Here is a 24,063-nt window from a genome sequence, read left to right as displayed (position 1 = left end):
AACTCCTCTATTGACATGTTTTTCTGTGGATTGTAAATATTGAAAAGGGGAAATTAATTTGGAGATAAGTGAGTTTGTCAAACAACTGTACCCTGAGGAGAGTTACAAAAAGATTTCTGAGGTGAATTCATCACCGGAGGGAAACCCCTTCATTAGTCAGGACCAAATTCTCCCGCTGAAATAAAAGTCATCTCTTATTTGAGTCCTTGCACAATTTATTTTCTTTGGCTGCTCTCTGATTGGCTCTTAGATTTCTTTGTGTTTCCTTCATCTGGTTGTTTATGTTTCTTCTCTATTTCTATCAGTTAAATTTGTTTCATGTTGACACCCTGTCTCAAACTTTTCCTGTCTTGTGACTAGTTTGTGCTCCAACAGAGGGTTGAAAGGGAATGATGTAGAACAGCTAATGGGCAACAATAGCTTGTTCCATTGTGGCGTCTCCTCATCTTTTTTCTCCCAGAAGTCAACACTGTCAAGACAACTTGCCAACCATCAGTTGAATTCCACATGAAAAATTTAATCCACTGAGTCCGATAAATCCACTGACATAAATTTGACTGCATTCCCCTTTCTAAAAAGACGATGTGATGGAGCCACTTTTCTCTGCCAATTGTTCCACTTGTTATGATCAGAGGTCATCTTTGTTTAATGGACTCATGTCTACTCCTTGATTTTGTCAACTGTGTCATGAAATGTTCTGACTCTTTTGGACGGCAGTGGAGCCCAGGCGCTATTTTGAGCAGATTAAGTAATGGATGACTCAGTGGAAGTCCTCTCATTGTTTGTACAATGCTGCTTTTGTCAAACACGTGGATATTACAAACAGAGCAGGACAACGTCATGACCTGATAAGAATGAATATAAACAAGAAAGATTTGCTCACTTTCCATTTCTATCTCTGATATAATCCTTTTTTATCTCTCCTTCATGTTTGACTCAGCATCTCTGTCTATCTAATAATAAGCAGAAGCTTTGCGTGAGATCACTCAGATTGCTCTCAGACAACTTCTATCATCCTCAATTTTGAAGTAAATTAAATGATATGTCCAATATCTGTATTGACATGTTACAGCAAAGAAACAATCATTCCTTCTTACAAGCTTTATTAAATGCTTGGAGGCAGCTTCCTGTCCAGGACTTTTGACAAGGTCTTCTCATCAGATTCTTTTCTGCTGTCTTTTTGAAAGATTATGATTTATGAGAGCGGGGTCAGGATTCTGGGAAAAATCCCTGGCACTCCCTAAAGATAGATACTTCTCTGTCAGAGTGACAGAAGATATCGTCTTCTTAATTAACTGATCAGCGAATCTGTTTTTGATGTTTAAAAATAATTTGATTTAAGTAGGAGAATACAGCATTTTTTTTCTGTTGTTATAACAGCTTAATAATGTCTCAGTGTGTTTTCATCAAGGCTGTGCTGGATGTTAGCTGATAGCTCACAAACTGCACTTTGTATACAGCTTTTATCCCTTGGCTGAGGATGCATTCACTCAGATTATTCAACATTTGAATCTTAAAAGTAAACCGTCCACTATGTCGTGTAAACTGTGGGTCTCTCCTTCTTCAGTGTCTCTCCACCCATCGTTGGTGAATGTCCACGTTCAGCATCCTCCTGAGGCAGAAGTCCAAATCCACCAAGTCGCCAGGGTCCAGCCCGGACAGAGACTGCCCACCACGGATGGAGCTCACTCTGTCCAGCAACGCTCCCAACCTGGAAACGGACACGACTCCACACATGAACATAGCAATGGGCACGCCAAAACCAGTGAGCACGGCCATGACCACACCAGGCCACACCACCACCACCACCACCACCAGAGTGGGCATGTGGGAAGATGCTTTCAGGAGACGACTGATGGACAGGTATTGGTTACTAAAACATGCTGGGTGCGCTGTCATCTGTAGTTGATATAGGCTTCAACCATCATGCCGGTGGGCATGTTACAATGGTTTTTATATTGCAATTTTATGTGTTATTTACTAAATTACCATGTTTTAAGTAAGAATGACATTAAGATAATGTCTGAATGGCATCATACATACTGGTTCCTACCCCAGATTTACTACACTTTCCACGGTCACACTGATGGATGCTACAATAAACATGCATTGAAGGGAAAAGGAATTTTGGGGGGGCAAAGACATAATTGGCAGTGTGTGAGCATGGCTAATCTGAAGTTTAATAATGCATCTGTTTACTTGGCTGCATGTGTAAGGCATTATCCAGGACTCTTAGCGTTTAGGTTTGCCTGTTGCAGCAGCACAATGAACTGCAACAGAGATGTTTTTCCCAGCATTATTCCTTGTTTGTGCTCAAGATCACCTCCCAATTTTTTCTACTCTGGTTTCATAGAGAGCTTGAAATTGACACTGCCAGTCTGTGATTTTCGAGAACATGAGTAGAACTGCCCTAGAATATAAGCACACAAAAGCTTTAGCTTTCATTGCTATTCCAGTTTGTTGTCCAGAAAAATGTTCTTTCTGTTGCCACTTTAATTTCATAAGTTTCTGTTGGCCAAAAGTTGTATAAATAAATCGGGTCAGAATCTCTTCATAATTAGACGGTGACTTAATGACTGATGCCAGGAGGGCATTTGTACTCCAACTGACTAACTAACATCAGATTTGTCTGGTTTTGCTCTGTTTCGCTATTGGTTTTCTCTCTCTCTCTCTCTCTCTCCTCTCTCTCTCTCTCTCTCTCTCTCTCTCTCTCTCTCTCTCTCTCTCTCTCTCTCACACACACACACACACACACACACTTGTAAATGCACACATGTTGTTTTGCATGCAAACAGGCATGCATGCACAAACATGTAGCACTCATTTCCAAAACTTGTACTTCAGATTTAACACAGATGTGTGTTGTTGTAGTGTGGCAAGCCTCTGCCAGGCCTAACCAAACAGGAGGATTGCTGTGGGAGCGTGGGCGCCTCCTGGGGTCTACACAAGTGTCAAAAGTGTCCAACCAAACCAGGTAAAGCCACCCACTCCATTACATAATAACATTTCTTTCTTTTTTGTCATGTTGTTCTGCGGATATTCTTGCACAGATATTCACATTAAAACAGCCTAGTGCTATATATTATGTTTAGTTACTGATACTTGTTCACATCTGGGGGGGGGGGTCTTATAACATTTTACATGTCTTGACAAATAGCTGTGTTCCATCAATGTCTGAGCTCCAGGAAGGTGCCTGTCTGAACACAGTTGTAAAATTGAAGTGTTTTTTTCTTCCGTAAAACCAAAACCAGAGCAGCAAAATTAAAACACATTTAGCATGAAGATGAGAGCCTGGCAGGCATGCCACCCAGCCTGCTGGGTTATTGGGCTGAGTTGGCCTTGAAAGAGTGAGGAAATTAACAGCCACAGCTCAGCTACCTCCAACTAAAGCTGTGGTAGGTTTGAAAAACAGCAGCAGGGTGGTTGTGTGGTGGCAGGATGGGAGCTGGTACCCCTCACAGAGGGTGGAGTCTCAGTCGGCCTTACAGCTCCCTGTGTAATTTTCAGGTCTCATGAGAAGCAGCTTTAAGTGGCACATGGGGACACCGAGCTATTTCCCAAATCAGTAACATGCTGTCATATTATTATTGCAAATGCCCACACATGTCGGTTGGCTGTCAAAAGTTGGTGTCCTGTTTAGTGTCTGACACCATCCCTCTCTGCCTCAGCCAATGTATTTCATTTGGATCCATTCCTTTTTTGCATCACTGCCTGTTTCCTCATCTCTTTTGAATTCCAGATGTTCTTCTGAAGTTAGGCTGGGAAATAATAACCCATTTGCTTATTTTTCTGGATGTTTGTGGGCGCCAAAGTGCTATAGGCTCTGATGCTAGGTGACGCAGAGCTTACCCTGTGTGTAATTATAGCATATTACTCTGATTGGGTAAAGCAATCATTTCTCTACTTCACAATACCATAGCAGACGTCTCTGAGAAACTTCCACTGTCTCTCTCTCTGACCGCTGAGCTCCTAACAAGTCTTGTAAATCTTCGACACAATACTGTGAATAGCTTTGTCAGTAAACTACTGCATAAGTACTGTAAGTGAAGTGTAGTTGAATCCACAGTGTGTTCCCTATATTTAAAGAGACTTAACAGTACTCTAGTATTTTAATGTGCTACTGAGTATCTTTATTGTTTGACTCAGTCAAACCACTTAACAACACAGACCAGCCTTTACCCATTCACACATGCACGGTAGCATGCATGGTAGGGCACCACCTACTCATTAGGAGCAGTTGTAATTAAAATAATGACATACGTCGCTTAATGGAGGCTGTTTTATTAATGCAGTGTCAAAAGGCAAAGCATGATGTAGCATGTCTTCTTTTATTTTTCAATTTTGCTTCCCACTCTTTGCTTTCACCTTCCCACAATGCTTTGCAATTTACAGCTAAATTTACAATCCATTTCTGTAAGTAATAGCATTCTGGCATTCATGCTGTAATCACGTATTATTCTTCCCAGATTGTATGGCTGTTTACAGCATGTCTGTATATGACATTAATACAGTGTGATACTGTTCAGATTTCATTGAATATTCACATCAAAGTTTGCAGTGCATGCAAACTAGGAATAGAGAATGAAACAAGAGAAAAATGAAGTCAAGAACTGTCATGTACTCTGTCCCAGAGTTTTATGGGGAGCTTTAATAAGAGAAATGCTTTGAATTCGTCTCGAGTGTTATTGTTCTTAGTTTAGACACTTGGCTCTGTCTTACAGTTGCATTCCCCCACAGCTTGCTGAGACTGTGCTTTCTTGCATATGTGATTGAAATGATATACAACTCTGAAACTACAACCTGAAAAATGATTGCAGGTCTTTTTATTTTATATTGAACGGATCTATTGTCGGCGTACACTGTGGGGAACAAGTTATATAGCTTTTAGAGAGTGCTGCACTTCTTGTAGAGTGTGATAATGATTGTCATGAAAGTTTTTATTTAACAGTATAATGCTTTCATTAGTCGGTTTACAGTTGCATAATGCATTAACGGCAAGCATTCACTCTTAATTTATTTTGGTTGAGGCATAATTTATTGCATAGATTATGCCTCAAAGTTTCAAATTAGCCTTTGCTTTCTCTCTTTGTTTTCGTTTGCTGTACTTAAGATTACTTTTTTTTATTATTATTATTATTTGTTCACAGTTTTGACATTTCTTTGAAAAGCAAGTCGTAATCTTGTTATGAAATGTGTTTTATAAATTTAAAAAAAAAAACTTTTTGCCTATTACCCCCTTCTAAGAGGGAATGTTTTTACCGGCATTGCTTTGGTTGTTTATTTGTCTGTCAGAATGATTACTGAAGAAGTTTTGAACTTATTTCAATTTGTTTGTTTTGCAGAGGTAGGTTATGACCGAGGAAAGAATCCAGATTTTAGTGGTGATCCAGATCATTTGGAATCTTTTAGGACTCTCTACCATTGTGGGATAGAGACAATTCTAAGATGCTTTCTTTTAATATCATAGATAACGCTTGCAATGCATTGACAAGATTAGAAGATTTACCACACAAGATCTACCACACATTAGTTTATGATCCAGATGAATATTCCAGCTCTAGTGATCATCAAGGAAAATTCACCACTGAGATATGACAAATGATGACACTACAAACAGTTAGGGGTCAAATGTGATGTAGGTGCATCGTGAACTAAGGCACCAATAATGAAATATTATTTTTCTGTAATAACTACAGTATCTGTACCCGTTGACTATCTTTGTATCGAGTGTGTGGGTTCACTCAGCTATGGCACTGTTATGATGGTTGGCAATGGGCTTTATTTGTATGCACCTCAAATAAACATAAATTAAACTTTCCAGATTCACAAAAATAGATGCTTTCCAGACTTAAGTCGAGAACAATTCAATATGAGGGAAAGAGAGCAACACAATCAGTTCAACACAAAAAAACAGTAACAATCACCTCTCTCTCCCTGGCTAAGAACTGTTCTCAGGAATGAGGGCAAACCAGTCACTTGTTCAGTCCAGCGTATTGAAGTTAAAGACCTGAGAGGTCTTGAAACACCAAAATCTAGGATAGTCTTATTTGTGAAATTCTAGAAATTATCTAAGGATCCAAATCTAGGTGTGCTGTAGTCTTAGTCCATATCTGTATCTCTTCCTGTACATGATGCTAGGAGGCTTTCCAGGGTGCCACACCAGAAGACCCATTGGGTCAAGGCAACACCCAAAGAAGCCTCGGTTTCTTCCTCCAATTCCCTGGGTCATCCGGGTCATCATGATGTCACCACATCAGTGCTGTTTTAGCGCCACCCACTACTCCACCTCAGTGTGTGGGAGTTGTCTGCTTGTTTCACTCCCATCTCCATTCCATGTAGGACACTACTCTTCATGAGGTTTAGATCAATAAATGAGGCAAGTCACATGAGGCAAAGAAGCAGAAGACCCACTGAGTTTACAGATCTTCCCACATGAACTCGATATTCAATATGATTTTCATCATGGGGCCAAAGCCTGTGCGTATCCCTTTTTATGAGCACTGATCAAGCATGAATACTCGTTAATGAGCAACAAAATCCAGGGATGCAACGATTTTGTCACAGAAGGAGACAGCGAGAGAGCAGATGCATTGGAATAGTTCCACGGCAGCTTCTCGTGGTGATTAAAGACACATCACACAGCTCTGACAGCATTTGATTCATTGATGTTGACTTAATATTATACCTTCACAACTACAACGATGGAATCCATTACCAGCGATGTAGCTAATCAGGACTGAGCAGAGCTAACCACGATGAGAAATAAACCTCATTTGGAGGCAGATGGATGTAAAATTTATTTCTTAATTGGATAAGAGTTCAGAAAGCTTTTATTGAGGGTGTCATGTCGACTTTTGGACCAGGTCCAGCTGGTTAGTATTTAACCTGAATTGGTGATTATGGATGAATATTAATGCAGTGATATCAGCTACAGACAAAGTAAAATGCATAATTTGTTCATATTTTGTGGAAAATTCACATCTTGTGGAAAATTTGTGTGCATAGAAGTATCATGGGGCAGTGTTTAGTGGAAAAACTGTATCACTCCTGATGTGCTGGTTGGCCTTTCACTTGGCTTCCTCTGCTGCCAATGTATGCATGTTTGTGTGAATGTGGCGAGAGTTGTAAAATTCTTTGACGGGTAAGTAGATATGAAACATGTTGCATAAAAATGTAAACCCAAGACTGTGGAAGTATGTTTTCAGTTAAGGCTTAATGTGGCGGCAAAGTTAAATAATCTCTCTTCATCAATTTTTTTTTTTGCTGCTTCAGTTGTTAGTAGTTCATGTTAGCGCTGAAGCTGTATGATATGGACATGATTAATGACTGGAGCTTGGACATTGGCTCTGTGTTTGTATCACCAGGAGATTGTTGATATTAGTCTCATGTGTCTTAACTGATTAGCCTCTGCTTTACTAGCAAGGGCACTTAATTTACGGGGTATTTGATATGGCTGTGTCAAAATTACAAATGTGGCATGTGCCAAGGAGACAGTCTGTTTTTAAAAGTGAATTACTTCCCTCCAAGCTGTTTGCTCCAATCAAGCATGGGCGTAGAGGCCAAGAAGCGATGGCGTTACCAATGAAGAAACTCAAAAGACCTGAAAACCTTCATGGGTGATTAAAGAGTTCTTTTTGTGGTACCGGTTTGTGCCATGGCGGCATGCATGAAAATAAACTTCTCGAGAAGGTCTTGGCTTTGGGTCGACTTCCTACACTGTAAAATATGAGAAATTAGTTTAACCTAAACAGTTTGAGGAAGTATTACATTATTTGTTTATCAACTTAAGTTTTAAACATGAAAAATTTTTGATTTGAGAAATTAACTCAGGTAAGTAACTAAGTCGTTTTACTCATCCTATTTGCTCACAGGGTCCCTTTCCAAATGTTATTTATTTGTCGTCACGCAGGCTTCAAATTTGTTTGTCCTCACCATTTGCTTGAAATAACACTCAGAAAATGTCACCACTTTACACTATAATAAAATATTGTCATTGGAATACAAATTTTATAAGCAAAAAAACAAAACAAGGAATCAAATCAGCAAGTAGCTATGAACATAAAATGAACAAGCAACTTGACACAGTACAAACTACTTTTGACTAACTTATGATGTATTCACCCCTGATTCAAAACAAGTTGTCAAGAGCCTGAGGGTTTTGTGAGAAGCTGATTTTTTTTGAATTTGAATATTTTATCAGAGATTTTGTACACCCACACATCTATGGCTGGGTTCCCCAGCACATTGCCCACTAGTGGTATAAATTGTAAAGCCACCAAAGAACTTTTGGAGCACAAATCCCTCTTGGCATAGGACTGGGCCATGTGCAGAGCCTCTGCACCTTTGGTACTTGGGACACATGGCCAGCAGAGTTCACATATTCAAATTTTAGCAAATTACAAGGTATTTACAATTAAATTTACAATTTACTGACGTGCAGTAGAGTGTAAAGGAAGTATTCTTCTGCTGTCTTGTGGATGGCATCAATCCCTGCTCACTCCTGTTTCTCACACATTCTCAGCAGTTCCAAAAACTGGAATTGTCTCCCAGGTCTGAGGCAAAGCTGGTGATTGATAGACCAGATCCCTCAGTCTTCTTATAAGAATAGTCCCCAGGCCGGGTGGTCTGTACAGTGATTGAACCAATTAGAGATATCTGTACAGCCGAAGAACCCATCAGACTTTGCACTCTCTCCCTCCTCAGCCTCCTGTACCCTTCTCCCTTTATTTTCTCTCTCGTTTTGCATAAGCTGTCCTTTCATTTGAATACCCTCAGCAGTGCTCTGTGTGATTAAGAAAAGCAAACTTTCATGTTGAAAAGAGAATGAAGGGATTTATGCTGATTTAATTTTGGACCACCCCACCAATCAAGAAGCTCCAAGGAATTTGAATTTCACTTTCAGGTCAGGGAATTCAAGCAAATATTATTGAGGAGTTGCCAGTGGAATGTACAATAGACAGACAATAAATTAATAAGGGGTGACAAAGTCTTTTGTTGTGCAGGGTTAAATGGATAGACAACAATTGGAATTTCTGCATGTACCCTCAGTGGACTCAGACCAGTCTGGGTCTTTGTAACCAAGGGTGACCCTAATGATGCGCAGCTTGAGCTCACTCTTGCAAGCCATTGCCTGCATAATTCTGCTTTCTACACAAATGAAAAAAGATTATTGAATCTTCTGAGGATAAAGTAATTCTTTGTACAATAATGAAAATTACATGGCCAAGCTGTGTATTTTAATCCTGATGTTTTTCTTGCACAGAAAACATGGTTCTAATTTTCTGGTAAAGTAACATAGAATTTAGAAAACAGAGTGCAAATCAACTAGCATCACAACTGACTTTACTATTCAAAGTTTTTGTGGAAACATAAATGGAACAAACTACACCTTCAAACATGACAGGCTCATCTCCATTAAACATTATCAACACAATCGCCAGTGAGAGGTAATATTATCCAAGTCCCATCTCTTCCTCTGCATATCACCTTCATCCCCACTACCACAGAATCATCCACCTACCGTACGTATATAGCCTCAAGATGGAGGTTAAACAGTTTCCCTCAACACTCCTCAACACAACCATGTAAACCTGTGAAGAATAATGAGTTTGTGGAGTCTAGATGCCAAAATCAATTTGTGTTCTGCTGCCACAGCAACAGTAAATGTTTTTGAAATGTTAGATGTCTGACGGAACTACACGTCACAGCTTACATCTTTAATGCATTGCTGCATATAAAAGTAAAAAGTATGCTTGACCTTTGTGTTATATATTTTACTGAATTAGGTATTTAAATGATCTGAAGTGTTTCCAGTGTTGTTCAAACCTCGAGTTTTTTTTATACAAACTAGTGTCTAATTTGATCTCCAGTTGCTTTTAAAAGATGTATCTTCTGTGTGTGTGTGTCTGTTTAAATAGCATCACTTATACTTCCATGGACGATGGGATTTTTTTAACTTTAAAGACAGAAATTCATGCTATGTACGTATTTTTCTTTGTTGCTTTTGAATTTCTGTATGGGATGTTTTACATAATTAGTTTACGTTCTTAGTCCAGCCGTTTTTAGACATACCAAGTCTTGAAGTGAGCTTTCTCTCAGATTCATGTTCAAGTTGTTGCTGATGGCAGAGGTCATCACCTCTCTGCTAATAAGCTTCATTGAGACACCCGGACCTTCCCCACCAGGCTTCTCCTGGCATGTGCTCCCCGCTGTCACTTAGCTCAGATTTTCCCTGATCCCATCGCGGCAGGAGTGCATGCCCACCGCCCTACCACAACATCTCATTACTCAGAAACTTTGAAAGGGGGATTAGGAGGGTGCAGATGAAGATGAGGTGGGCAGACGGGAACAGGGGTGTTGCTTTGACACAGTTCCCCTTTTCCCTGTTACCCCCTTCATGCTGACCCACTTCTGCTTTGTCGATTCTCAGGTACTTTGACCCTGCCTGGTCCACTGGGTCACAGCAGGACCCAAACATAGCTCAGCTTCCAGGACTGTGTTCCCAGAAAGCCTCCATGGGACACACATTCCAGTCACTCCTGGGAAAATCAGAAAAACTGTTGGCCGATAACTGGGTTTTGTATTGACAGAAAACGATTTTGTTGGCACCCCTTACATTCTGGAGACCAACAAAATTTTTTAAAAAAATTATTTTTAATTTTTAAATTTTATATACTGTTATAAATATACACAATATCTGATTTTTTTTCCCTTTACTTCAGGACTAAGCTGAAACAAAGTGGTCAGGCTGACTTAAGCCACAGGTTTTGTGGATCTTTCTGGTCACAGATTTTTTTCCCCATAGTGGTATACGTAAGGAAAAGATCTGCAAGAAAATGAATCTACAATTTTTTGTCTTCATCACGTCTATTTCCAGCCTTTTATTGACTTTGCGTTTCATTCAGACCAAACCAGTGCTTTGTTAAGACATTATTTTTTCTGGTCAAAAAAACAAATCTTTCCAGTATGGTTATGAGCATAATATTTAAATCAGAATCATGGTTATCGTGATTAGAAAAGATCATATTACTACATTGGGCTCCCTGATTTAAAATTGTAATTTTGGTAGCAAAATGGTAAAGTTGTCCTCACCCAAACACGGACTTTCCTATCCAGAGACGCACTCTGTTTATGTCATGGCACTAATGATCATCAGCTCTCTATTTATAAACCTGCAGAACTCCATACACACTTGGCCGTCTTGCTTCTTGCCATATGATGGTCATGTTGACCTCTCCATGCTTTTAATGCAGCATGCTTGGGCTTGACTGAGTGCTGAACAAGTAATGATGTAATGTTTTGAAACTTCTGTCACAATGGCCCCACGGGGTTCTGAACAGACGCACCATGTTTTTAACAGCAGCACTTCTGAGAGCCTATAAAGTACACACCTGAAGCACACACCAAATTATTTTTATTGCCTTGGCAAAACATGCAAGAAGAAGTTTCTAGCCAATCAACTTCCTACAAGTTTTGCATTAATCATCATTTTGAGTCCTCACAGTGAAATTATCTTGTTTAAATAGATTCACATTGTAGTTGATGATAAAGGTCAGAGCTGTCGTGAAGGCTTCCTCAACATATTTATGATGTAAGCACTTCCTTCATCTGTCCCTAGGGCTTGAAGAGAGTTATAGGTAATGTGATTACACATGACGTACGGTGTTATTGTTACATTTTGCTGGATGGCAGCGCTGTCTTATAAATATGGTGGATGGGGATCCGTTTCCATACACTATGCATTCCCTTGAGGCCCAGCTGTGGGTCCCCTCATTTTTTCCTTTTGCCAAGATGTTCACATCTGTAAGTTATAAGATCCCCTCCAAAAGCTGCACTATTCTTGTCCTTCTGATGAATGCAATGCTTTGTGACAAAGAGGCATGGCACTCTGTGATCATTTTGCTGTTCTGAAGCTGAGCTTTCTCTTTCTGTTTGCAGCGTATGCTGTGATTTCAAACGGACAACTGGAATGTTCCAAAGGCTTTAAAAAGATGAATCGTACACACTGTCAAGGTAAGTGATAAAATGTGTTTCAGAATGTTATTCTAGGACCTAAATCTCTGCATATTTTAACAGGTATCTTACCTAAACAAAAACATAACATGTCTTAAATACATGAAATAGATGGGATAAAGACACACAGGCCATATGGTACATTATCCCCCGGAGACCTCTTTAATAGTAATCCTTGCTTATACTGCAGGCCCCTATGGGAACCAGGTCAGGAGTACAATTAGCCAGGGCTCAGGGTCAGAGTTCATCAACCAACAAGCACCTGGGGCTGCTCTTGTGATTGGTCTTTGGGCTTCTGAGTAGTAGAGCAGACTGTGATTGTGGTCAGTATGATTCTCTGAGTATTTTGAAGGGGGCTTGAAGAGCAGATTTGTTTGTTGCACTGCTTCCCTAAACAGCCAACACATACAGCCATCCATCTGTGGAAACAAAACAAACTTTTTTCCTGAATATGGACGGTACTGTCTCTATTCCAGCATCCAAGAAGTGTCTAGTTATCAACTAGCCTTTAGTTCATGGAGCAGTAAACACCAACAGTGTCAACTCTGTTGACAAGCTTCCTCCAAAAGGTTAAGGTTATTTATATATTTTTTTGATTTTGTTAGTATACAGCACAAGAATTTGTTGACATGAAAAAAATAAACCTTGAATAAAATCCAAAGCAGAAATTCCTAATCTGTGAATAATGCAATTGTTCTTGATGCTCTCAATGGCTAAACGTAGCCTTTCTGACAGCTGGCTTGAGCTGAGTGTCAGACTTGATTCACGGTGTCATCATCCAAAGGGCAATGCTTACTGAAGCCTATGGAGAGTAACAACATAACGGTCCATCAGGCAGCTTTGAAAACTATCGGCATCATCCACAGGTTCAGCAAGTTCAACCTGTTCTGTGATCTCAGTATTGCTATTGGCCTTTTGATGCTTTCTGGTAATAATTGAGTTGGGAAATACATTTTAATAAAGCAAAGACCTGTAGACAGGGAGACACTCATTTTCCAATAGTGTATCAACTAGCCAACAACTGTGGAAACGTATCTGTGTATTATTCATGCATTTCTTCTGTGATTGTTTCAAGATGTTCCTCCGTTTTCTGTCGCTCACTTCTGGAGTTCCAAAAAAGCAAACCTGACAGTTAGCCACAATATTTACTGGATTGCCTTAAAGCCTCTGTCCTGTTCAACTGCTGCACCATTTCCAAAAGTTATTTCTAAATCAGGGTCTCACAACGACAGCCAAGGAGGCCGAAACTTTTGTCTGGAAATTTCTCATGATTTTTGGATTAGTGTCCAGGTCACAAAAGTGCAGCCCTGAGTCTGATCTTTTTGCAGTCATATTAGTGGAAACCAAGTGGAACTTATACTTACAATTTAGCACCCCTACACCCTTTCTTTGTACAATGATCCTTTGTGTCAGTGATGTCCAGTGATGCCCATCTGAGTGAGTTGGCTTTAGGTATGATTACCTTAGCCTTAACTTCAAAAGCGGCTTCCTGGACACTAAGATGAATTGTCCTTTTGCATCATGAATTTCATAAATGAAAGGCACATGTTGGTGGTGTTAATCTGGGAATACGTCAAATTGCTTATACCCTTCAAAGTACAGATGATGGATATTTTAACTCTTTCAATGATTGGCTCAACCAACACATTAAGAGAACTGAAACACTGTTATTTGACAAGTTGAGATCTCCATATGTGTTTCTGTATTATTAGACAGTGAAAACAGCCACTGTGAAAGATAGATGCTTATGAGTTCTTATCACAAGAACTTTTTGTCAATGATCAAACCAGATGAAGACATGAAACAGATGTTGATTTTCATGCTGGTCATGACAAGTTGTCATAGAAGTCAGTCGTAATCCTGTTCAACCCACCAGCAGACTATAACAATGGTAATAATGTCAAATGAACCAGGGATTAACAACCCCATGTGATGAAGACTGAGCATAACACTGACTTGAACTCTGACCAGGTAGCATGCTGCTTAATCTAAACTTAAGTCCAGTCCCCACAGTACCTATGCAGACTACAATTGTTGTTTTTGTCTTTTCAGCATCAATATCACCTCAAGCATGCCTGTGGTCTGCTCCATTGTCTTCACAACATGCGTCTCATCCTTTCTCATCCAAACAGGTTGTTCCTGCTAACAGAAACACAGGCTTGTTTTAAGTGACATAACACAGAGCCTGGAGGCTTTGTTATTACAAGGCTGACTGTCATTAGAACTACTTCCTCCCAAGAGAGATGGAGAAGTACAAAGAGAAATGGAAAAAATACAGTGGGCAACAGTGAAAAAAATATCAACAAACAAAGAACACTGAGGCATTCCCTGGACTTGCTTCAGTTCACAAAACTTATCAACTTCAATCCCCTATAAACTCACTTTTTCCAGCGGGAAGCAAATCAACAAAACAAGAGCAGATTAATTTGAATCGGGAAAATCTGTGGTGGCAGGCTGTCAGGTTCCAGTCATCAAGGCAACTGGAAAAAACCTAATGATGCACTCTTTGTTTAACGTGGTAGAACTACAAACTTGGCCTTGTCCCCATGTGATCGCATGACTAAGTGCCCGAAATATATCCCCCTACGCTCCTGGCACATTAGCAGGCTAGCTTGCCTTCACCTGAACTATCATTGCAGCACACGTTTCAGGCGCGGCAGAGGGGGAAAAAAATCTAAATTTAAATAACTGAGGGAGGCTATGAATGATTCTACCTTTACAGAACACCGTTAAAGAAAGATGCTGAGGAAGATAATAAAGCATTCTGCTGTGGCCACCCACATCTGAATGTTTAGTGGAGTACATGAGTGTATTCTGGTTTACAGCTGTCAAATATAGAATGTTTCCTCATGTCATCACTTCACCTTGCTTTCTTATGAAGTTTTCCATACTTCATCACCTCACAGCGGCTGGTGGGTTGACATCATGATCTACAGTTATATTTGTTTCACCTTTCAAGGTGTAATAGATACTTGCACTAAGTTTGGTTTCACTTGGGAGTTTCTTGTCGAAGGAAAAATGTTTCTTCACAACATTTCCATTATCAGGAAATGTACTACATCCTCCAGGACTGACATATTGCATATTTCACAGACATCAACGAGTGCCTGTTGCCTGGGATCTGTAAGAATGCTGAATGTCTTAACAGCAAAGGAAGCTACAGGTGCACGTGTAAACCAGGTTATATGTTGGACCCTGAAAGCAAGCACTGTGTCTGTAAGTTACCAACCCCTTTCATCTCAATCATCTTTTGGTTCTGTAGACATTTTCTTTTGTGTATTACATCTGAATATGTGGGATGTATTAACTTCTCTCCTCAGCGGACAAAGCTGTGTCAGACCAGAGGGCATTGTGCTACAGATCGGTGTCCGGTGGCTCCTGCTCTCTGCCACTTGCTCAACACATCACCAAGCAGATCTGTTGTTGCAGCCGAGTAGGCAAGGCCTGGGGCACTGGATGCGATCGCTGTCCTTTACCGGGATCAGGTACTGCCAGGACTCTACATGCTTGGCACATTTAAAGTGTTTGGGAAGTTAAAATGCACATCTTATGCAAGTTCCAGCAATGGTAGGAAAAAAATGAAAATGCAAGCAAAGAATTTTTACCACTCTGTTACTATTCTGATGTGTGTCAGGCTTGCAAAGCATTTCAAAATATCCAAATGTGTTAGGAGTGGAAAATGACCAAAAACATAATAGTTTTCATATTTTGGAGGCTGCAAATCAGTGGGAGTCAGCGTGGGGTTATCACTCCAATCCTCAGGGAGAAACCTTACTAATAGAAAGGCGAAGGTTGTCAGCAGATATAAATAGGTTGGCCAAGTGAAACATGGGAAGTAGTTGTCATCTTTTTTCCATACAGATTTAATCTTCAAAGTCTCTGAAAGAAACAGACTGGTTTTATGGAGTGTCTGTGCTGGGCTGTGATTCATGGGGATTGTCATAGATCAGATATCACAGACCTCCATGGCGCTGCTCAATCCGGACTGACAGAGAGCACAGACACAGCCTCTTATTATTTCGGATGCTGGCTTTTGTAAGGCTGGACAAAATGTTTGAGCTGTGTTCTGAACAAAGCAGCCAGGTCTATTATTTGTGACTGGGTAACAAGAGCCCTTTGAGTTTCATTCCATATTTGCTCTGGTTCCTCTGATGTGGCTCCTGATCACATATAGACCTATTTCCTTCCAATTTAAATTCATCATCCAGTAGCCTATCATATCCACATTCCCTGCACTTACAGAAACCACATATCAGTCATTACTCATATCTCTATTCCAGACCCTTTTGGCTTAGAGTTGGTGGTTTAAGGTCACGCAGGGGACAGAGAACCTTTCTCTTGTAATGGATTTACCATTGCTTAGGTTTGTTGGGTACAACACAAAGAGGTGTAGTCTCTTGCCTATTATTTAACTAACCAATACTCCATTAGTGTCTGACTCACATGCCTGAACACCGAGTAGTTCAAAGGTCAGTCAGTATTACATGTTCTTCTACTTCCCCTACTGCCATGACTTTATCTGTTTTAGAGTGTAGATATAATCCATCTTTCCAAATCCCTTTGCTGGTCCATGTCTGTGACAGCTGTCCCATCATTCATAGCGCAACATGCTCAGCATTACTGTATTACATGGATGGCTTTTCATTTTTCTTTGAACATCAGGAAACAAAGATTAGACTCTGGCAGAGTTTTATGTTGGCTTTATTAGCCCGAGAGAAGAATTCAGAGGTGATGATTTCTATGGCTCATTATGTGTTGCTGTGTGTGTTTTGCCTACTCACAGATCATTTCAAGGAGATTTGCCCAGCTGGCCATGGATATACCTACTCAAGATCGGATGTACAGATTTCTCTCAGACAGCTCGAGGAAGATGATCTGCAGAGTACAGGAGTCTCATGGGAGGAGCAGAGCTACACTTATCCTCAGCCTCCATCTTCCCAGCCCTCACTGACTTTAAGGCCACATCATCCCAACTACCCACAAACGCCACAAGTACCCCAATACCCTGAGTACCACGAGACACCTCAAGCACCAAGGCACCCTCTAACTCCACAGCAACCTCTCCAACCATCTCATCCAGCAGGAGGATCACCTAAACATCCGGAATGTGAGCAAAAAATGTTTGGAACATTAAATTGCTGCCATTTGGACTTAAAGGTTATTTGCTGTAAATGGCAAAGAGGTCAATAGTTGAATGTAGCTCGATAGTCTGCACATTTTATGCACTTAAGCCATGCTCTTATCCAAACATGGCAACCTCATGCATATTTTTACTACAACCCACAGCATAAACAATGCAGGGCAGCTGGGTGACCGACTATAGGATATGTTTTCCTAAAGGATGAAAGTGGATAAGAGTTGTAGTTTTTTTGCAAGAAGTCAAACATCAACAGGATGTTTTGATCCTTATAAATAAATGACTTATCTAATGAACATGTTCATAATAATAATAATAATCATGACCCCATCCATCAGAAAAAAATTCCTATGAGCATCACAACAGCACATAAAATACCCCACTGGCCATACATCTAATTCGCCAGAAGTTTCTGTAAATATGTCCCAATTTAATACTTGTAAGATACTTTATTGGCAAAGCTCTAACATTTTGATTTACATTATAGGATGCTTCTGTAAATATTTAGGGATTTTTGTCTTCATTATCAGGAATATCTTATTTCCTTGTCTCTTTGCATTTCTCCTTGGCTTGAAGTCTGCTCTACTTCTTTGACAGAACCCTTTCTGAGTAGCTTAAAGGATAAACGTGACATAAGCTTTGTTTTATTAGAAATAGAGATTGCAACTCAAATGCCAAGAGAGATGGTGAATTGTTGTCTGTAGTCAGTAATGGTATTTGTTAATGCAAACAGATTGTCAGCTTTTGCTACTGATAAACTTTTCCTCTTCTTTTTGTCTCATGGCAGATGTGGAAATTCTTAGCCCGGTAAGTTCTCCCTGCCTGTCAACCTCTTGGCACATACCTTTGAAATGTTTATCCTAGAAAGATACGTTCCAGCTATCTCAGCTGGAGGGTTTGCTATGATTATATAACTTATTCAGACCACATTTTGCTAGAAATACTCATCTAATTAGCACTGACTATGACAGCAAAAGCAGACAAAATATATGAACATAAATATGTTGATTAAATTTAACCAAACTCTTTGACAAGCGCTGTTTACTTGTTTTGTAGCCAGCTGTTGTGACTGACTCACCGCTGAAATATCCAGGTATTTTTCTTTTGGCTTAACTCACAGAGTTAATACACCTCTAATTGTTCATTCTGAGTAACAGACTCTGCACTTTTATTTAATGCCTGTTGTGGTTTGCACGGAGTAAGCACGGAGTAAACAATAGTTTTCAGTCAGGCACAGACATGTGATGTGTTTCCTATAAACTGCTCGCTCCTGCAAAGAGGTTGTAGGCTCAGCCTTCCATTCTGTTTTCATGCCTGTGAATAACATTGACATTAAATCTGACAGTTGACTACATTGAATGAGCATGCATGAATTATGTTGTTCAATGTTTACTGTTTATCGCCCAGAGAAAATAGAATCATTTTTATACAGCTTCCCATTGAGTGACAGCTGAACCACAAGTAGTTTGGAAAACAAGCAGTGTCTCGTTTAGATAACAGAGAATTCATTCTATGTCTCAGAGTGTTATTGGTTCATTCTCATCCTGTCTTATAGACTCCTCCGTCATCAACCTGACACCAGAATCCCAGGACACAACCCACACAGACTCATTCACAGGTAAAAGATGCATAAGAAGATATATTCACTGGAAACATCTAATATCAGCAGTATCTGACGATTGACAAAAAGAAGGAGAAAGAAACTCAAATCTTAGTATTTTATACTCTTGGTGAACTGCTGGCAAACAGCAGTGCTTTTCATAAGGTGATTTTTCAGGTTCAAGCCAAGCGGGGTTGCATTAGGCTTTTGTTTGACCCCTTTTTCTCCAAGCCAATTTGGGTTGAAGATTTCGTGCTGCACAGAGGGTGAGATGGCGAGAAACCAAACATCCGTGTGCATCTTGGAAGGAGAAGCTATCCTCTGGGTGGATGAGGGCCAGGTTTATGAAAAATGGAGGGAAAGTGCAAGTCTCAGTCATAGTCAGTCCGGCTGGCAGCGAGAGTGAGAGAAAGAACAAAAGGGTGAGAAGTGAAGTAAGGTGAATTAACGGTAATCCTGTAAAGTGACCAGTTCAATTTCTCTGTTTTACCAAAATCTATTTGGACAGGGAAAAGACACCAACAACAGTAGTATCAGACTCTACTGTGCGTAGCTGGTTTCCTTGCAACCCTTTTGTAAGAGCTCCAAGCCACCTGTTAGAACACTACACTGCTGTAAAAACTGTCCTCTCATCCAAGACCCAACCTATAAAACAGCAAGATGGGTTACCATGGAAAACAACATCTGTCAATGGAATGTTGTCTTTTTTTATTTGTACAGTGTCTTTAATGTTGTGTAACCCTAGGTCAGAAATATACTTTGTCTGCCCCCTGAGTAATGACGTTGCACATCTATGGCTTTTCATAGGTATCAACAAGTGTGCCACTGCTCCCGCCATTTGTGGCCGTGGGAAATGCATTCCTGTACAGACTGGTTACACCTGCCACTGCGAGCCAGGATTCAAGCTCAGCGCACTGCAGACCAACTGCATTGGTAAGTGACGATGGTGAGATGGAGTCATGCAGTGGGATGCTCAAAGAAGGGCGGGGTGTGTGTGGTGGTGTTACACAAACACACAGAGGCCCCAGCAGCTGTCTGTCACTATTTCTGTTCAAACGAATGCACGCACCAAACATTACACGGCACTGAAGGCTTGAGAAATGAAACAAGCCAAAATGAAAGGGATCCGTTACTTAATGTTGACCTGTTCCGTGATGCCTGACAACACTTTTTTGGCCATCCAAAGAGCTGCCACTGTGCTGTGATCCCTTACCTCCCGATGAAGGCTTTGGCTGAGGCTTCTGCTCTGCCTCGGTTGGTCTCCAGCCATCACTGAGGAATGCATGTGCCTTAGAGGAGCTCCAAAGTCATGACTTGGAAAGGGAATAATCTATGCTGGCGAAACAGAGCTGTTATATTATGTCACATTCAGTCTCTTCCACTCTCCTTCTCTGACTTCTGCCTATGCTGTCTTTTTCTGTCTCCTTTTGTAGATGTGGATGAGTGTTTGGAGAACCCATGTGAAGGAAAGGGCCGCTGTATAAACAGCTATGGATCCTACACCTGTCAGTGCCTCAGTGGTTACAGCCAAGTGATCACCCAGAACAGGAAGTTTTGTCAAGGTGAGACACAATGTCAAAAGACAGCAGGAGACACAGTGTTTCCAGTGGAGGAAAGCCACACAAGGTTGCCATTAGCTCTCCAACACTGACTCTGTCAACGTTATTCATTCAAAAAGCATCCTGTCTGAATTAATTCTGTGAAAGACAATAGCTACTTTCTTTTTCTCTCTCCTTGGTTTCTTTCAAATTGGCAGACATTGATGAGTGCAGCATGCCCAACAAGTGCCAGAATGGCAAATGCAGCAACACAGACGGATCGTACACATGTGAATGTAACAGTGGCTACAGCGAGTCTTGGAGAGGCCTATGTGAAGGTAACACACATAACACAAGCACCTGAATGCACATAATAAATGTTGTATAACAGAACAATCATATCAAAGCTTATTTGTTTACTGTCATGAGTCAACGTGTAGCCAGGTAACAAAACACATGTAAAGTGTTTTCCTGTAGTTTGAGCCAAGAAAAAAGTTTTTTACTCAGTTAAATCTGTTTGTAGGTTTTTAAGGTGGGACCTCAACAATTTAATCAGTAGAGACAAAAAATGAAGAAAAGATAACTTTTTTTGCAGACTGTGATAATTAGTCCGTCAGAAATTATATGGCATTTAGACTTAACTGGGTCAAGGCTGAGCATCTGTGTGAGTCTAGAGTGGTGGTGATGGTGGCTGATGATACTGTCAAGAGATGACGCTGTTGAAATGATGAAGTTAGTAGATTTGTAAAAAAAAAACCTAGGCATTGAGAGACTGCTAGAATAAGGACAGTTTGAATTAATTAACTACTGTGCAAGATAACTGGTTAACATGAATGCCTAATGAAAGTGACAGTGATATTAGATAGGGTACTGGCCAATGAGAACAGTTGATATGTTGATTGATAGCCCTGGACAATGGCAGTAGCAAAGTAAAAAAGAACACGAGATGTGTGAATGACAGAATGGTATGAGACTAAACTATGGAAAAAGAGTGTAAATAAGACACTGTACACTGTAATAACTGACTGAGTGAACTTTCAACAGAGTCTCATTTAATTTCAATGATTGTTTTCATGTCCCACCTTCTCCTCGACCAGATGAAGATGAGTGCAGAGATCCCAGTTCCTGTCCCAAAGGTGTCTGCGTCAACACTCTGGGTTCCTTCCACTGCCAGGATTGCGACCCAGGGTTTAGGCCTGTCAATGACAGATGTGTGGGTAAGGCAACCCACACCCCATGATCGCACATCGTGAACACCATCACTGCCCAAACTCCTCAAGTTTTGTTTTTTTTAACCACCACATGGAAAAAAAGCTGTGCCTCAACTCTTAAGCTATAAATGCTTCCTGTATTAGAATTTAATTATCTAGACTAAACTGCTGGTCACTCTTGGCATCACCCAAAATAATCAAGTTACCATAACAACAAGTTGCATGTCAAACTCAAGTGATAATAAATACCAAGTGGCTTCATATGATGCTTCCCTGTACAGTGTACCAAGACACTAGATTTCACTGACTGTGTCACAGGACTTTGCTGGCGGGCTGTGCACCACCTTCTGCCCTCTCTCTGCAGTCAGCGTTTCCACTCATGATATATCAGCTCCTCTACCCAGCAGCCTCTGCATATCCCCAATATTGTTTAAACACATCCACTGTGTTATTTCTGATCTTTTGATATCACTGGCCCCTGTAAAAAGATTTTTCATAATACATTAATTAGGAGAAAATCATAATATTTTGTCTTAGTCCCAGCCTTGAGCAAACAGCTTGTTATTGTTGGAGAGCTCTGGCCACTGTACTGCCGGGTCCTTTTGAGGCCAGCAAGGCTTTATTATCAGTGCAGGGCCAGGTGAGACAATTGAGCAGTCACAAGAGATGTCTGAGAAGGTCGCTGGGTCAGCTCCCCTCTGTGAGGAGGTCCCTATAGGCAAACAAATTTTCTCACTCTCCTATAGTGTTCTCTGAGGTCCCCTGTAAAACTCTTATTGCTGATAATTAGATTTGAATACTCCAATGGCCAATGAACTACATTTGGTGTGGGTTATGTGTAGGCTAACATGCTAGGAGCTTCCAATCTGTAAGCAACCCTATTGCATTAGAACTTGAACTGGTGTTACTTTCCACATCCCCTCTCTACGACCTTACACCCATCTAATTTGTTTGGGAACCTGAACTCCTAAAGTGAGTATTCCAGAAACACTAAGAGCTGAAAAGCAGAATGAAGATGGAAAATATGGGATTTAAATTTAATAGTAATTTGGAGTTCTTTACAATTGATTTGTCAGAAAGTCAAAACATTGATGTCCATGATAAAAGTCTCATTATGTCCTGGCTTCCAAAGAAAACATCTCTAAAGAGGATTTCTATTTGTGAGTGAACCTATTCTTTTTTGTGTAAATCTGTCATGTAGATTAAGTAACTTAGAGGAAGCCATTAAATGAGGTATAACTTTATAAAGGTAAATATTTTACAACTGCATATCCACACAGGCGGAGCAAACGGGCCTACAGTACAACCCTGGTGCAGTGGGAGTCACATAAAACTGGCAACACCAGCGCTAACTTTCCAGTATTTGCTTCAGTCAATTGAAGGTGGTTCAGTGGTTTGAGCCCAATTAGCCGAATCGTGGATAAGCCTAATTGCTGGTGTGATAGGGAAAACAGCTCCATTCCCTTGTCAGGGCTTATCATGGAGACCTGGGAGATGCTGAATGATTGAAGAGACAAAGCGACTGTCCGCACTGACAGATGTCTGGCAGTGCCCGCAGCTAGGCAAACAAAATCCAGTCTGCGATTTACTCTGTGTTTTTACTGCTAAAGCCCTCAGTTTCAGCCTCTCTGTCACCCCAGTTAAGTGTCCTCTCTCCACCTCCTCTGCATAAAAATATTTTTCCTTCCTCACACCACCTTCCCTTCCTCTTTTAATGGCTCTGTTTCTTTAATTTATACTTACATAATCAGAATTTTTTCATTTTCCTACACCTCCATTCTATTTTTAACACCTGATAAATTCCACTATATAATAAAAATCTACATGGGCATCTCTACAAATGTAATTCCTGGTTATACGTAAAGCTCCTGAGGTGGAAAAGACAGCTACTGCATCAAACACTGAAGGGCAATGAATGAGGTTTGGGTCTATGCAGTGATGTAATTTAATGACTGCTGTGTCATTTTGCACGCTAATTATGCTGTGATTGTTTCCCCTTTACTGCTGTACTCTGCCAGAGCAACCCTTAAGTTGTACACATGGCTCTATTTTTATTGTCTGTATTTTATTGTTGCTTCCTGCTGCAATTACACACAACCTCACATATTTACATCCTGCTTCAAAGCGGTGATGTATTGCAATTGTCAGTGTTCGTGTGTTCGTCCGTTCGTTCATTCGCCCATTACTATTTCCACCAAATATGTAATCAACCGTTGCAGATAGAAAGATGAAACAAAAAGCATATTACTCGGGCGGCAAAGGGGATGAAAATAAGATGATAACCTTGACCTTGGGAAAAGTAGTTCAAGGTCAAATTTCAACTTTTGTACACTCAGGAACCAGATAAGTTAGAAAGACAAGGAAGAAGGCCAGCATGAGTAAGACCATAGATCAAAGCTAGTGCTTTGATATACCTATGTTCTAGCTTTAATCTATGGTCACAGACCTACCCTGGAAGTGGGTCAGGGTAAGTCGCGAGATGCTGCAGTCTCTGACTGCCTTGTTTATTTTACATCACGTCATCAATTGACCAAACTTACAACAATAATATATTTTTTGTACCTC

General features: G+C 40.4%; 1 protein-coding gene across 2 annotated transcripts in view; it reads left to right on the top strand.

Annotated features, from left to right (window-relative positions):
* The window catches only part of LOC137610738 (latent-transforming growth factor beta-binding protein 2-like), an 81,021-nt gene that overhangs the window by 34,663 nt on the left and 22,295 nt on the right, over positions 1–24,063 (top strand). For both annotated transcript variants that reach the window (XM_068338517.1, XM_068338518.1), the window contains exons 7-19: positions 1,568–1,863; positions 2,872–2,974; positions 11,938–12,012; positions 15,106–15,228; positions 15,333–15,497; positions 16,796–17,119; positions 17,937–17,956; positions 18,206–18,242; positions 18,705–18,767; positions 19,557–19,682; positions 20,183–20,311; positions 20,506–20,625; positions 21,385–21,504. In XM_068338517.1, the coding sequence (XP_068194618.1) occupies positions 1,568–1,863; positions 2,872–2,974; positions 11,938–12,012; positions 15,106–15,228; positions 15,333–15,497; positions 16,796–17,119; positions 17,937–17,956; positions 18,206–18,242; positions 18,705–18,767; positions 19,557–19,682; positions 20,183–20,311; positions 20,506–20,625; positions 21,385–21,504 (1,701 nt within the window). The remainder of the gene's footprint in view (positions 1–1,567; positions 1,864–2,871; positions 2,975–11,937; positions 12,013–15,105; positions 15,229–15,332; positions 15,498–16,795; positions 17,120–17,936; positions 17,957–18,205; positions 18,243–18,704; positions 18,768–19,556; positions 19,683–20,182; positions 20,312–20,505; positions 20,626–21,384; positions 21,505–24,063) is intronic.

This window comes from Antennarius striatus, chromosome 17, assembly GCF_040054535.1.
Source record: "Antennarius striatus isolate MH-2024 chromosome 17, ASM4005453v1, whole genome shotgun sequence".
Lineage (NCBI taxonomy): Eukaryota > Metazoa > Chordata > Actinopteri > Lophiiformes > Antennariidae > Antennarius > Antennarius striatus.
Note: the sequence above shows the minus strand (reverse complement) of the source record. Positions and strands in the feature narration are given on the sequence as shown.